The 14860-nt window shown below is 43.0% G+C and overlaps 1 protein-coding gene across 1 annotated transcript; it reads right to left on the bottom strand.

Annotated features, from left to right (window-relative positions):
• Positions 1-4597: 4597 nt before the first annotated feature.
• Dbr1 (debranching RNA lariats 1) lies at positions 4598-14860 on the bottom strand. Its single transcript, XM_021207351.2, has 8 exons — positions 14537-14860; positions 13935-14059; positions 11736-11816; positions 10837-10922; positions 10094-10318; positions 6939-7019; positions 6593-6738; positions 4598-5728 (listed from the first exon to the last, which is right to left on the bottom strand). The coding sequence occupies exons 1-8, from the start codon at positions 14731-14733 to the stop codon at positions 5032-5034; spliced, it is 1638 nt and encodes a 545-aa protein (XP_021063010.1). The 5' UTR covers positions 14734-14860; the 3' UTR covers positions 4598-5031.

Genomic DNA, 14860 nt, shown 5'->3' with positions numbered 1-14860 from the left:
GGATTTCTGAGTTCAAGGCCAGCCTGGTCTACGAAGTGGGTTCCAGGACAGCCAGGGCTATACAGAGAAACCCTGTCTCGAAAAAACCAAAAAAAAAAAAAAAAACAGAGTGTACTGCTCTTGCAGGGTACCCAAATTCAGTTCCCATAACCTATATCAGGCAGCTCACAGTTCTCTGTAACTCCAGTTCCAGGGGGCATCTGACACTTCTGACCTCCTTGGGCACTACACTACATGCACATTCTAACACACACAATTTATAAAAATTTTAAAAATTCTTTTTATCAGTGTTCTACAAGAGCAGCAAGCACTCTTTTTTTTCGAGACAGGGTTTCTCTGTCCTGGAACTCACTTTGTAGATCAGGCTGACCTCGAACTCAGAAATCCACCTGCCCCTGCATCCCGAGTGCTGGGATTAAAAGCATACGCCACCACGCCTGGCTAGCAGCAAGCACTCTTAACTGCTGAACCTTTTCTCCAGGCCATTAAAAAAAAATCTTTAAAGAATAAATAAAACAAAGTCCCAGGGGGCTGGTGAGATGGCTCAGCGGTTAAGAGCACTGACTGCTCTTCCGAAGGTCCTGAGTTCAAATCCCAGCAACCACATGGTGGCTCACAACCATCCATAAGAAAAATCTGATGCCCTCTTCTGGAGTGTCTGAAGACAGCTACAGTGTAAACACATATGATAAATAAATAAATAAAATCTTAAAACAAACAAGTCCCATGAGAAACAAAACCCAGAGATTTTAATATCTGGACATAGAATCATTTCTGTGATCTATTGACATGGGACAGGGGCTGGTACTGCAATGGCAGGAAAGTATGCATTACTGCTTCTCAGGTTACAGGGCTCCATACACTGGTTGGCTGGCTGGTACTGGATTCCATCAAGGGCAGCGGAAGCATAGACGTTTAAAAAAGGATGAAAGGGGACTCAAGCAAGAGCCAGAGACTTGTTCCAGAGACCAGAAATACCATTAGATTTCAGAGCTGAACGCTAAGTTGGAGCGTACCTAGTACCCCAGTGGAGAGGCTGGCGAAAGGCATAAGAACCCCTTCATGGTCTCTAAGGGTAGCTAGCTCCAGCTGCTGCTTTTTGACAGGGGTTTTGACTTTTGACGATCTTCCGCTGGGCTTTGAATTAACTTTTACTGTGAAGACATTGTGTCCCGTGGTCAGTCTGATCCCAAGTAGGGAGGGTAAAGTTATGTGACCGCCCATCCCCACCCCTCCAACTCCTCTAAGGCATCTCCACCCATATCCCCACTCCTCCAGGGGTCTGTAACCTGGCATGTCCTAGGTTTGCAAAAGCAGTCGGGCCTGGTGGCACTCACTGTAATCCCAGTGCATGGGACGGGGTGGGGTGGGGTGTTAGCCAGGAAGATTTCAAATTCAAGGCTAGCTTGAGTTAACTTAGTGAGGAAAAAATAAAAAGATTTAGACATTGTAGGCCTTCGTCTATTTCCCTACAGTCCTCAGTTGTGATTGCTAGCTTCTTAGAAACATTCATGTGGAATTTTTCTAAAAGATTTTTTTTTAATTTTTATTTTATGTGTAAGAGTTTTGTCTGAATGTATGGCTGTCCACCACGTGTAAACCTGGCACCCTTAGAGGCGAAGAGGGAGTTAGATATTCTGGAATTTTACATACAGTTGTGAGTCACCATGTGGATGCTGAGAGTCAAGCCTTGGACCTCTGCAAGAACAGCAAGTGCCCATGACCACTGACCACTTCTTCAGGCCTGTCATGCAGTATTTTAAAATGGCTTGGTAGCAAAGCTAAAGCCAATTTGTTTGTAAACCCAGTATATTTCCTAGACAATCAAGAATTGTGATCTAATGATACAATTTAAGCTGTATATGCTTTGTTCTGCTTAGTGGTGTAACATCTTTATCCCTAGGCACATAACCACAGAACTGCAAAGATGTTGAGCAAGGTATATTCCTAAGTTTTCTTTCCTACAACTTTTGGACACTTTTTAATCTGTATTATTGATGATGCTGACGATGACGACGACGATGAAGATGATTAGAGACAAAGTACCTGAATTCCAGAATTCCCAATCCTCCTGCCTCTACCTGCCGAGTGCTGGAGCTACACAAGACCCAGTCAGTGTATGACATGCTAGGGACTAACAGCATCCCAGCCCCAGCCCTTGTCCCTTTCATTGTGTCTTACTTTTCTGGGGTATAGCAATGCTTATATTGACTTTAGTCAGGACGTTGTGTTTTCTACATGAAATCCACATGCAGATCTCCTCAGCACCCCTAGGCCTGCTTTGTTCGGCTCTTTCCAATACCTTGTGGATGGCAGTGGAGGCAGGTGCCTTTGTCTTGCTCCTTGGCTTTGGTAAACGCTTACATTTCCACAGCGAGCCAGATGGTAGGTTTTAGTTTAATTTTCTTCATCTATGGAGATCATCATGGCTTGATCTTAGATCTATTATCTCCACTGTCTGAAGTCTCCATAGCATTGTACCATCTCTACTGTCTGGCTCATGCCACATCATCTTTAAATATGCTATACGTTTTCGAATTTCTATTGTTTTATGTATATACCCATACGCATATTTGTTTACATGTATGTCTGTGTGCCACGTGCACAAAAGATTCCCAAGGGGACCAGAAGAGGGTGTCAGATCACCTAGATCTGGAATTAAGACAGTTCTGAGCCACCATGTGGGAGCTAAGAATGGAACCTAGGTCTTCCATTCAGTCCAGCCCCAAGGCTTGTTGATATTTTGTGAGACTGATGTTTCTTTATATCCATTTTAGATTTGGCATCAGTGTTACATTTGCTTCACAAGAAGTTATATATTTTGGAACATCACATGAGAGATTATCTGGCTTTAAAAGCTAGGTAGTTTCCTCCTGAAACTATGCTACAGAGCACGAACTCATTACAGAAAGAAATCTGCATGTACACATCATAAACAGCTCACCAGGCACATACTCCTGATGGTTTGCCAGTTCTGAGTTAAGCCCCAAGCCCAGGTGGCACCCGGAGGAACGCAGGATACCACCTGCAGGCACTTACCACTCAAGCATCCTTGGGAGTGTCCAAACAGGTGTTCCAAGAAGCACTAATGAGGGAGCAGTGCAGGCATTAAGACATAGACACCGGGCTGGCGAGATGGCTCAGTGGTTAAGAGCACCGACTGCTCTTCCAAAGGTCCTGAGTTCAAATCCCAGCAACCATATGGTGGCTCACAACCACCCGTAACAAAAACTGATGCCCTCTTCTGGAGTGTCTGAAAACAGCTACAGTGTACTTACATATAATAAATAAATAAATCTTTAAAAAAAAAAAAAAAAAAAAGACATAGACACCATAGATGTCATGGACAGAACTGACCACCTGACCACAGGAGGGAGGCTAAGTCCTGGAATGTCTGCTCCCTCTGTATGTAGCCTGCTGGCTGGAGGGGAGATACAGTATGGCTTATTCCTCTTCGGATGTGAACCCACTGCAGTCTCAGATTGCCCATCACCTGGTTAGAACATAACTAAAGGACTCAACTTGTCTCTGTCCACTGCCTTTGTGGCAAGCTGTCATTCAGGTTACAAAGCCACCAGGTATTTTATGGGAATAGTTTTCTGGTAAACTTCTTTGTGGAAATATATTTGATCCATTTCAGCCACAACTGGCATCAATAAATTCTGTTTTCTAAGAAATTCCAACCATACATACGTTCCACCAAGCTTTTACAGTGTTGTAAGAATAACATTTTTTGCATCTATTTACATACTTTTTGTTTTTGGAGACAAGTGTCTCTCTACATAGCCCTGACTGACCTGGAACCCACTTTGTAGATCAGGTTCACCTTAGGTCTGCCTGCCTGTTATCCTGAGTGTTAGGACTAAGGGTCTGGCCCACCGGGCAATTTGTATTTGCTATTAATATTAATTCTAATGTTTGTCTTATACTTTCTGCTGTAAGGTACTTTCAGGGGAGCTCAATACTCCAAATACCTCAGGCATGCAAGTGTTCTTTTCCTTGTTAAAAAGACTTTTCTAGCCAGGCATGGTGGCGCATGCCTTTAATCCCAGCATTTGAGAGGCAGAGGCAGGCGGATTTCTGAGTTCGAGGCCAGCCTGGTCTACAAAGTGAGTTCCAGGACAGCCAGGGCAATACAGAGAAACCCTGTCTNGAAAAAAAAAAAAAACAAAAAAGACTTTTCTGGGGCAAACCACAATCCAGGTTTGTGGAATTCAAAAGAGTGGGGAAAAATCAGTTTCAGATACCTATGTAAAAAGAAAATAATCTTTTAAAGTGAAAAGAAACCGGAAGGAAACAAAAGCCTCAAAGCTGCCAAGCTTCCTGAAGTCAAATGCTGACAAGATGGACACTAGCCACTTCAGGTCTTCCCTAGTGTCTGGATGAGGAGTGGTGCAGGATGAGAAAGACCCTGAGACCCCATGATTCCTCTTCCCAGGGCCAGGGCCATCTCCCCAGGCAGCCCCTGTGCTGGGACTCCAGACAAGAGCTGTTCCACATGGACCTCTGAAAAGACTTTGCTACCATCGATTGATCTATCATGCGGCAGGATGGACAGCATTTATACACTCTTATTAGATGTAATTAACACTGAACAATTACATATTAATATCATTTAATATTAAACTGCACAATCCCAAGATAACTTGAATATAGGTACCAAAGTTACATGAAAATTCAGTCAAAATGTAATATACAAGAGCCAATAGGATAATTTCAGCAATTAAGTGGCATTTAATTTACAAAATCTTCATAGCCCCATCTTAGAGAACAGTGTTTCTCAAAATTCATGTGTAGTAAGTGCTGAAAACTATGGAAGTGAATGTCTTAAAAATGGTCATCAATCAAATTTCATATGAAATTTTAATATGTCTATATCTGAATCATACAAACATACATCTAAATACAGAGCTTATAACCAAAATTCCATCATTTCATTATTATAAAGTACAGTCATAAATCAGAAATTCTGCCCGAAAAATAGGGTCTGGAAATCACACCCCTATATTTATCACAGTCCAGGCCTCCGTCTCACTCGTCATTAGCATCCTCATCATCTACTGCAGCGTAGATGGCCTGGTTCCTCCTCTTTATTTTCTTCCTTTGTTCAGGCTCGTGTTCACCACTCAGCCTCTTCAGAGGAAACTCAGCTAAGTCTTTTTCATCCCCAGACTCCACTCCTTCACCAGATTTCCCCTCTCCAGCTAGTGGAGAGGGGGATGCATCGTCAGAGGACACAAACATGGAACTTGGTAAGTTCCTGACGTCAGAAAAGCTTGTAGAGAGGTCAGAAGCTTGATCAGAAGAAGGTTCCACAGAAAGTGTATTCATGTCACTGCGAGCGCTTACAGCTTCCTCCTCCTCCTCTTCTTCATCCAGCAGTATTTCATCTGGATTAATGGAGGACAGGGCAGACGTGTCTGTGTTGTATTCACTCCGGTCCTCTTCAGACTCATCAGTCCCCAGATCACCCTGCTGTTCATATTCACCACACAGATGATGCTCTTCTTTGGCCTTCTGAATCATGACATTAATGTCTGTGATGCCAAGCTGGGCACAGAATTCAGTAGTCTGCGGATTGATCCTGTGAACCAGCTGTACTTGTGTCTGTGGCTTACTGGGATCATAACAAGCAGCTGTCATGCTGAAGTTACAGGGGACTTTAGGGTTATGGTTCAACTTTTCCATTACTTCTTTCATAGTTTCTTCCGTTGCACTATAATCCCACCTGTAACAATCAGAGCAATTGGTTTATACAAGTTATTACCTTCAAACAGTAAGCAATGAAACCTAAGTATGGACTCCGGATACAAGGATTAAAAAAAAAAAAATGTTAAAAATTCTACATAAAAGCTGGTCAGTGGTGGCGCATGCCTTTAATCCCAGCACTCAGGTGGCAGAGGCACTCAGGTGGATTTCTGAGTTTGAGGCCAGCCTGGTCTACAGAGTAAGTTCTAGGACAGCCAAGGCTACACAGAGAAACCTGTCAAAAAAACAAAAGAAAAATTGTACATAAGAGCTGCAGAGATGGCTCAATGGTTAAGAATACAGGCTACTTTCCCAGAGGATTTGGGTTCAATTCCCAGCATCTACATTTCAGCTCACAGCCATTTGTAATTCCAGTTCCAGGGATTGACTCCCAGTTCTGACCTCTGTCAGTGCCAGGCATATGCATGATGCACAGACATTCACGCAGGGAAGACACCTATATGCATAAAATAAAAATTTAAAAAACCCACATGATAAAATTATAATTAACTTAGCAAAGATTCTTTAGAATAAATGTAATAGTCAACTGTGGGTACAAAGTTGGGGTCTCATGGCCAGTGCGTGCCAGAGCCAAGGGGTATAAATCCCTAAGTTAGGCCCAAATCAGAGACCAGAGGAACCACTACAGCTCACAGTGTGGTAGGTCATCAAGCAGGCACATGCTAGGAAGCTTGCCAGATGCTCAGAACCCAAAACCATTGTCACCTCGCCCCTCCCTCCGCTCTGCAGACAAGCAAACTCCTCAGGAACCAGAACACAACACAGACGAGAGACCAAACTGCACATGCAGTGCAGAAGGCAAGCTCTGAGGGAGCAGACGCACCTTGTGTGCAGACCATTGTCTTCAGGCATATTCCACAGGCCCCCGGTCACATTAATCAGGTCATCAGTGGCCCTGAGAATAGTAAGCCATTCAACATCATACTCTAAGTATTCAGGAGCACTGGGGTCATGTTCTATCTCTAACACCTAGAGGACAAAATCGGAAAATTTATATTTACAGTCTAATCATTTTAAATCAATTAAATTTTAAAATGTTAACATAAGCAACATCAAAGAATTCTCAGGAAATGTAAATTATAAATAGCACAAATAAATTTGGAAGTAGCTAGCTCTTTAAAATCACTGGAAGAGTAAAACTTCTGTAAAATGACTCATGTTGTTCTTACCTGAAGAAAATCTCTGTGTGGCAAGCACTTGTCCAAGGCTAAAAACTTGGTTTCCTTGCCTGCTTGGTCTTTATCTGTGGCCTAGATGACACAAGCCACGATGGAAGAATGTTAAAACATCACAACAAGTAATTCATACGTTGAATAGAGGAGAAATAATACTTCTTACACATGCTCCTAATTCTATTTTAAAAGAATGACTACCAAGTGAAAAAGAAAATAAATAAATAAGAAGAGAAGAGAAAAGGGGAAGGCAGTCTGCACTCACGTGGGCAATGATGTGGAAAGTATTAACTACTGTTGGCTGCCATTTCTTCCATAATTCAAAACAAACACTGAGATGGGGATGACGATCATGATGTCGTCAAACACTGACATACCTTACACAAGTGATTCACACGAACAAACAACAGAAACTAGCCGCTGAACAGCTGTACTTTGTGATTCTTTTTACATGAATTAATCAGAAGAAACACAACTCAAATCAGTGGTTGTCTACAGCTAAAGATGCAAAGTTGATTACAAACAGGCACAATAGAGTCTGGGATGTGATGGACACAGTGTCTGTGAGCTAAATGGTCACGGATGCCCTTCATTCCAACACTCCAGAGGGAGAGGCAGGTGGATCTCTGTAAGTTAAAGGCCAGCCCGGTCTACAAAGTGAGTTCTAGGACAGCCAGGGCTACACAGAGAAACCCTGTCTCAAAAACAAACAAACAAACAAACAAACCCCAATAACAAGGGGCTGGAGAGAAGGCTCAGTGGTTAAGAGCACTGGCTGCTCTTCTAGAGGTCCTGAATTCATTCCCAGCAACCACAATGACAGTTCACAGCTATCTGTAATGGAATCTGATGCCCTCTTCTGGTGTGTGTGAGGAAATTGACAGTGTACTCACATTTATAAAATAAACTACTAAATTAATAAAAATTAAGAAAAAAAAGCCAATAACAAAATTGGACTGTGGTATTCATATTCATACAACTGTGGATGTTTACTTAAAATTATTGAATTATATCTTTAAGAAGTGTTAATCTTTATATGTAGATTATACCCCAATAAAACTATTTTTCTCAAAAGTGAATCAATAGAAGAAGACAGAGGGAGATAGCCCAAGTATGAAGGTCACAATATATAAGCAGGACAAAAGTGACTGACTAAAAACAGGAAAGGACAGGTAGGGAAAAGACAAGAATCAGTCCTGGAGTGGTGAGTGATGTGTTACTAATAGGAGGCCCAGAGATATGGGAGTGTCTGGCAACAAGACGGTTTTGAGAAAAGGTGAAAGGTTTAACAGAACACTGGCAAGTTAAAGGAGGCTGATGAGCCACTCAACAGGACTGAAGCTATCAGTGCTGCAGAGACGATGCTCCTGAGGATGACAGCAGAAGATGGTGCTGAGGAAAGCAGCAATAAGAATGCAGACGCTGGCCGGGCCTGGTGGCGCAGGCCTTTAATCCCAGCACTTGGGAGGCAGAGGCAGGTGGATTTCTGAGTTCGAGGCCAGCCTGGTCTACCAAGTGAGTTCCAGGACAGCCAGGGCTATACAGAGAAACCCTGTTTCGAAAAACCAAAAAAAAAAAAAAAAAAGAATGCAGACGCTGGCCAGGGAAGGTGCCCCAAGGTTCTAATCCCAACATGTAGAAGGCAGACGGTCAGATCGGGGTTCAAGGCCAGCCTGGTCTATATAGTGAGACCCCCCACAGAAAAAAACAAAACTCAGGAATGCCAGCAGCACTTAAGAACTAAAACAAGCAGGCAGATGTGGACAGTGTCTACAGGAGTGCTCGGACATCATCAAGCGAGCATGATCACTAAGAGGCCACAGGTGAAGTGGAGGTGTGACTTTACTCTTGTGTAGAACCACGGCACAAAGGGCTTCGGGAGTATCTTCACATACAAACTATCTCAGGCATGTTGTTAAAGTAGGAAAAAAGTTCAGGAAGAGTTACACATCACATTCCTCTCTAAAAAGTGCTCATTACTGTATTAAAGACACTGAGAAATTCTGTAGAAGATGTCAAGAGATTCCCAACTGTTAATGCTGCATTTTCTAAATGGTTTCCCAAAAAACCCTCTGGTTGTCATCCTGAACTCCCCTCTTCCAACAAATCCTTATTTCTCTGCTTCCAATCTCTCTAGCATCTGCTTCATTCTCTGTGTTCTTTGCTTTGGCTGGACCTCCTACTTTGCTATGGAGCACCATGCCTCTGATTTCCATCACTCCAATCCACACAAACCTGCCAATGAATCTTTCTAGAACCACTACCTGGTTCCATCCGTCTCCAACTTTCCTATCACCTTCTAGAGTTTTAAACCAAAATGCTTGTTTTCTCCTGAAGTATCCCATAAGGAAACCATCTAGAAAATATAGGGTCAGCAGCTGGAGATTTCTGTTTCTGGAGACCTTCTCAGCGGTCTAGTGGCTCAATGGGCACTGTCTTTGTGGAGGTGACACGCAATGCTTCCCAAAACTACTGGAGCAAACCCTTCTGCACTGGAGGTACAATGCTCCGGAAACAGTTTTATTTGGAAATATCCCTGAGCCTCCCTTTTTAAATTTATGTATTTTTAAAAAAAATGTAGGAATACTCTGTCTGCATATACAACTACATGCCAGAGGAGGGCACCAAATCCTTTAGAGATGGTCCTAAGCCACCATGTGGTTGCTGGTAATTGAATTGAGGACCTCTGGAAGAACTGCCAATGTTCTTAAATGCTGAACCATCCCTCCAGCTCTCTAAGGCCCTTTCTAACGTGGACCTACTCTAGAAGGAATAAGTACCTGAGCACTGCCCAGAAGCAGTTCTGGTTCTGTTCCAGCTGTACCGGTCTCTACACCTCAGGGACAGGAGCTATGCTCTGGGACCTTTAAGTCTTCAAACATGATGGTCCCGCTATTAAAACACTCATAGACTATTTCCTCCTGGCACTTTAGATTCAGCTCAACCATGCAGTTCTTTGGAAATTTTCCCTCTCGAAAACTAGAGCAACCCCAGTCTACCACTCTGAACCAGGTACCCTCAAGCACCTCAGCCCTTTCTCCCACACCCACCCTCCCTGCTTGTAATTGCTTGCTCATTTCTCCCCACACTGAGTACTGAGGAAGCAACTCCTAAGAGGTGAACTGGGTTCTCTGTCTGGTTTTCTGTCCTACCTGATGCTGCATCAGGGCTGCGAACTTCACATGAAGGTGCGCCGAGAACCAGTACGCGGGCTGTAGGTGCTCCAGCAGCTCCGAGGCAGCGGGACTCCCGAGGGTGCTGTTTTCCACTTCTTGGCGGAAAAAAGATTTGGTCTTAAGAAGCTGCTTCTTATTTCCATAATGATATATATTTCTTGGCCAATCATGAGATAAGAATATATGTACAGGCTGCTTTAACTTTAAGAACAGAAAAACAGAAAGAAAATCCTTAGAAAGAGAGTAACCAAAAGCAACTCCCTCCCCAACTATGCACCCCTCTTGCTGACTGATGATCTGGCTTTCTGTGTTAATTCATCTAAGGCTACTTTAAGAAAATAATAAAAAATACTAAGCTTGGGCTGGAGAGCTGGCTCAGCGGGTAAGAGCACTGACTGCTCTTCCAGAGGTCCTGAGTTCAATTCCCAGCAACCACATGGTGGCTCACAACCATCTGTAATGGGATCCGATGCCCTTTTCTGGTGTGTCTGAGGAGAGCTACAGTATACTTACATATAAATAAATAAATAAATAAATCTTAAAAAAAAAAAAAATTAAAATCTGTTCAACTATAAACCTCCAAAAACCTACCCAAAGAGAAACACTAAGGTGGGAGTTTAATCAAATATTGCAAAGCTAATGTAATCAAACACATTTTACAAATTTAAATTTACAAAATTAAATTTATTTCAAATTACTGTTATATACTTCTCACATACCTGTTTTAATTTGTAGACCTCTATATTTCTCACATGATATATACTCCTTATGGTAGATGAATTATAAGGGGGGCACTCAAAATGACCTTAAATTGAAGAGAAATAAACCATATTACGATTGTCTTTCCAAAAGAATTTCCAAATTTACATTCACATAGCCCATGGAACACAGAGCCTGCTCATGTATGGAGTCCATGCCAACAGATTAGCACCATGGAGAGCAGAGGGGAGAGGATGAGGAAGTAGACTTTCAATTAACAGCTACATTAAATATGCACATTTAAGTTGTCAATTTAACTCATGAAATTTGTGAAATCTATATGAATGTAAGCCACTGCTCTAACCAAAAATCACTTTGATACTGTCGAATGAAAGGTAACTGCGGTGTGTCTAAACAATGAAATACAAATGAGCAGATTACTGGTAAGTAATAACCTGGTTTTCAAAAACACGTTAAAGCAGCACGTAAGTTGCAAAAAGATGCAAGCAGTGAGATAAATTTATACAAAGTGTAAAACACACTGAATCCTGTGCACTCGGCAGTGACATGAAGTAACCAAGTGAATGATAAACACCAAGCTGGAGACAGTGATTCCCTGGCTGTCGGAGGGGAAAAAGAGGAATACCACAGTCCAGTCAATGAACTTCAACCATACCTATACTGTTGTAGTTTTTTTCAAAATTAAAATGTCAAATTCTGAAAAAATAAAACTAGATCATGGACACATAGATATGCTATATAGCATCTACATTTTCCTGTCCATAAAATACTTATAATAAAAAATTAAGAATAATACCATTTACAGAAGAAATCTGGTAAGTCAAACTATAAGTTTTGGTTATTTTACTAGAGGGCATGCAAGCTCTAAACTATAAAAGTAATTCCATCAGAACAATACCTTTTCTATAATCATGAGATTTAAATATGCCAGAGATGCCACCAATCCTTACTCCTCGGTACTTGACAACACCAGCCAAGCCTGAAAAATTATGCAATTTAGTAAAATGGTATAAGCAGAAAAGAATCTACTAAGAAAAGAAAATAAATCTTTTAGAAGCCTGAAATGCTATGCAGTCCTTAAATCATTTGAAAGTATTTGCCATCACTCTTCACACACTGTTATATGCTGATGATCCACAAGGCAGAGTAGGCCTGGAACCAATAGGACAAGAAACTAAGTGGATTCTAAAAGGATGAAGAGACAGGATGTTAAAAGCAAACGGTGAACTGTGGTACCTAACAGTGTGCTGTGGTACCCAGCTGAACATGTTCTCCCTGCATTTCTTATAATAAAGCTCTTAAACCATAGAGATTCTGCTCTGCTCTGCTCCTTCAAGGCTCACTGCGCACTCCAGTCGGTGTTGGGAACTTCTTCCCCTATTCCCTCCCTCTCTCCTGCAACCCTGGGGTGCTACCAAGGTAGCTCCAGGTATGTCCCTGGTTGGGGACTGCCCCTTTTCCACCCCCGCTGCGTGGGTCAGGCATGCTTACCCGGGGCCCTGTGGGAAATCGTCCCGCAGCTCCTCAATGCAGCTCCTCAATGCCTGCGCCTGCCTGCCCAAAGCACAGGGGAACTCCGGCCAGATGCTAGGCCCAGTTTCCTCCCCTTTTTCCCCAGGGCCCCCCGCCCTCCCCTTTTATTTTGTTCCCAACAGAGGACAATGCTCTGTGATGGACTTACACAGTGGGAGTCAAGTCAACAGGTGTAATGTCCAAAGAGCATTACATTTCTACATTTTCATTTTCAACTCAACTGACAATTCCACCTTTTCTTTTCATTTGTTTGAGACAGGTCTTATGATGCAGTTCTGGGTGACCTGGAATTCACTCCATAGACCTGGCTGGCCTAAAACTCCTAGAGATCAGCCTGCCTCTGCCTCCAGTGTTGGAATTAAAAACATGCCCAGCCCAAATTCATCTCTTCATAATACTGAGATTGTTGAGAGATGGCAAATCAGTAATGACAGAGAAACAAAATTCCCAACGTTAAGATTTCATCACTAGAAAAACCTGAAAATTATTCTAGAAACAATCACTTATATAGAGATAAAAGACCTGAAAACTTTAAAAGATGAAAAATGTGAAAAATAAGAGACACTTCAAGTGATATCATAGTAAATCCAATCAGCTAAATCCAGAGCCCAGGAAATGCTACAAGGCAATCACCCCCACTGCTTACAACAGGCAAACCATAGAGGAAAAAGAAGAGAAACAAGGAAGGAAGGAGAGCGTCTAGGAGGCAGGGTCCCGAACACCAAATACCGGATCCTACCCGAGCAAGCCGTTTGTAGATCTGACAACCGAGACATGCAGAGAAATGAGTACGGACAAGGCAGGAGAGGACGACTAACTCACTTTAGTATTAAAGGGCACCAGAACTACGTGTATCTAAAAAAAAAAACCTATCACTCAAGAGTCGTGTACTTAGGGGCTGGAGAGATGGCTCAGAGGTTAAGAGCACTGGATGCTTTTCCACAGGTCCTGAGTTCAATTCCCAGCACCAAACCACATAGTGGCTCACAACCATCTATAATGGGTGGGATCTGGTGCTCTGCAGGCATACATGCAGTCAGAACACTGTATACATGGTAGATAAATAAATACGTCTTGGGGTAGGGGGAGACATGTAATTAAAAATACACAAATGAAATAACCCAGTTGTTAGGATTTGCTTTAAGGCATCCCAGCCATCTCCCACCGGAAAAATTTAAACAATACTAGATATTTAAATATGGGAGTGGAACAAAGTAATAGGTGTTGAGGTTAACAAGTAAAGAAATTTATTAAACTACTTGGTATTTTCATGTATGTTTAGCATTTTCCATTATAATTTAATAAGAAAAAAACCAAAGAAGACTACAAATGAAAAAACTTTTCATCATGTTAGCTATCATTTAAACCTTTGGAAGAAAAATGGATGTATGTTCATGACTGGCCATTTAATAATTGATTTACTATGATATCACTTGAAGTGTCTCTTATTTTAACTCAATTCTCATGATTATTTAAGTTAATGGCATTCACTACATGTCTTCTAGAAGCTGCCCAGCTGGTACAGATGCTGACAAGACCAAAAAAAGTGCATATAAACACATACCTAAATAGTAAATATTTGGCGCTACCCAGCCACCATAGGGTAACTCTTGCAAATGGTTTGAGGCTTCATGGTTTCCTCCAATGAAGATGGTGAGAACTGGGGCCTTTTTCTCTCCAGAGTAATATCTACAACATAACGGTAAAGCTGTCAGGAACCAAACGAAGCACAGCAGAAAAAGCAAGAGGACCAGAAGGAAAAGGCCGAGCTCAAAAAAAATTAAATAAATAAAAATAAAAACCACGATCAAACGGTCCCCACTATCTTCCCATCCCTGCCCTTAAGAATAAATTATTAATCTTGAGTGTCGAGCACACATGCATTGAGATCAAGAACTTTGTGAAGTGCAAGGCTGGGCTTCTAGAACCCAGCCAAGCACACAGCAGGTCACGGGGAAAACTAGATCATTAGATCAACTCATCTTCGTGTTCTGGCAAATCCAAAGTATCTAAACCTGCTGGTGTCACCCCGGGTCCCAGAGAAGAGCCAGATGTGCACAGAGAGGAGGCCAGGGCCATTGCCTAAGCTCCCGGTCCCAACAGCCACCGCGATCTGTTGCAGGAGGACCTGGAACCCCACGCGAGGCCCGGCCGCGCGCCCCTCACCTGTAGAAGGTCTGCATGTGGCGGTACTTAGGCGGCACGGCCATGCAGCGCAGGTCGGCCTCGTTGCGCACCGCCTGGAAGTCGCCGCAGCACAGGAGGAGATCCACGGGTCCCGAGCCGCGCCGCTCCGCCAGCGCCAGAGTCTCGTAGATCTTGTCCAGCTCGCCGTGGCAGCAGCCGGCCACAGCCACCCGCATCGTGACGTTGGGCCGCGGAACTCCACAGCACCACCCTCGAGCACCTGCAGCCCGGGCCGCACAGCGGAGAACACCAGGCAGCCGGCCCGCCCGGCTCCCGCCAACACCAACCGAGCCGCCGGCGAGG

This window comes from Mus pahari, chromosome 10 (assembly GCF_900095145.1).
Source record: "Mus pahari chromosome 10, PAHARI_EIJ_v1.1, whole genome shotgun sequence".
Taxonomy (NCBI): domain Eukaryota; kingdom Metazoa; phylum Chordata; class Mammalia; order Rodentia; family Muridae; genus Mus; species Mus pahari.
Note: the sequence above shows the minus strand (reverse complement) of the source record. Positions and strands in the feature narration are given on the sequence as shown.

What these genes read in the sequence shown, in the direction of transcription:
- Dbr1 (XM_021207351.2), bottom strand. Translation starts at nt 14,733, where the DNA reads ATGCGGGTGGCTGTGGCCGGCTGCTGCCACGGCGAGCTGGACAAGATC. An exon ending in AGGTCTACAAATTAAAACAG is followed by an intron (nt 10,319 to 10,836) that starts GTATGTGAGAAG and finishes CTGTTCTTAAAG; the next exon opens with TTAAAGCAGCCTGTACATAT. An exon ending in CAGCCCTGATGCAGCATCAG is followed by an intron (nt 7,020 to 10,093) that starts GTAGGACAGAAA and finishes TGTGTCATCTAG; the next exon opens with GCCACAGATAAAGACCAAGC.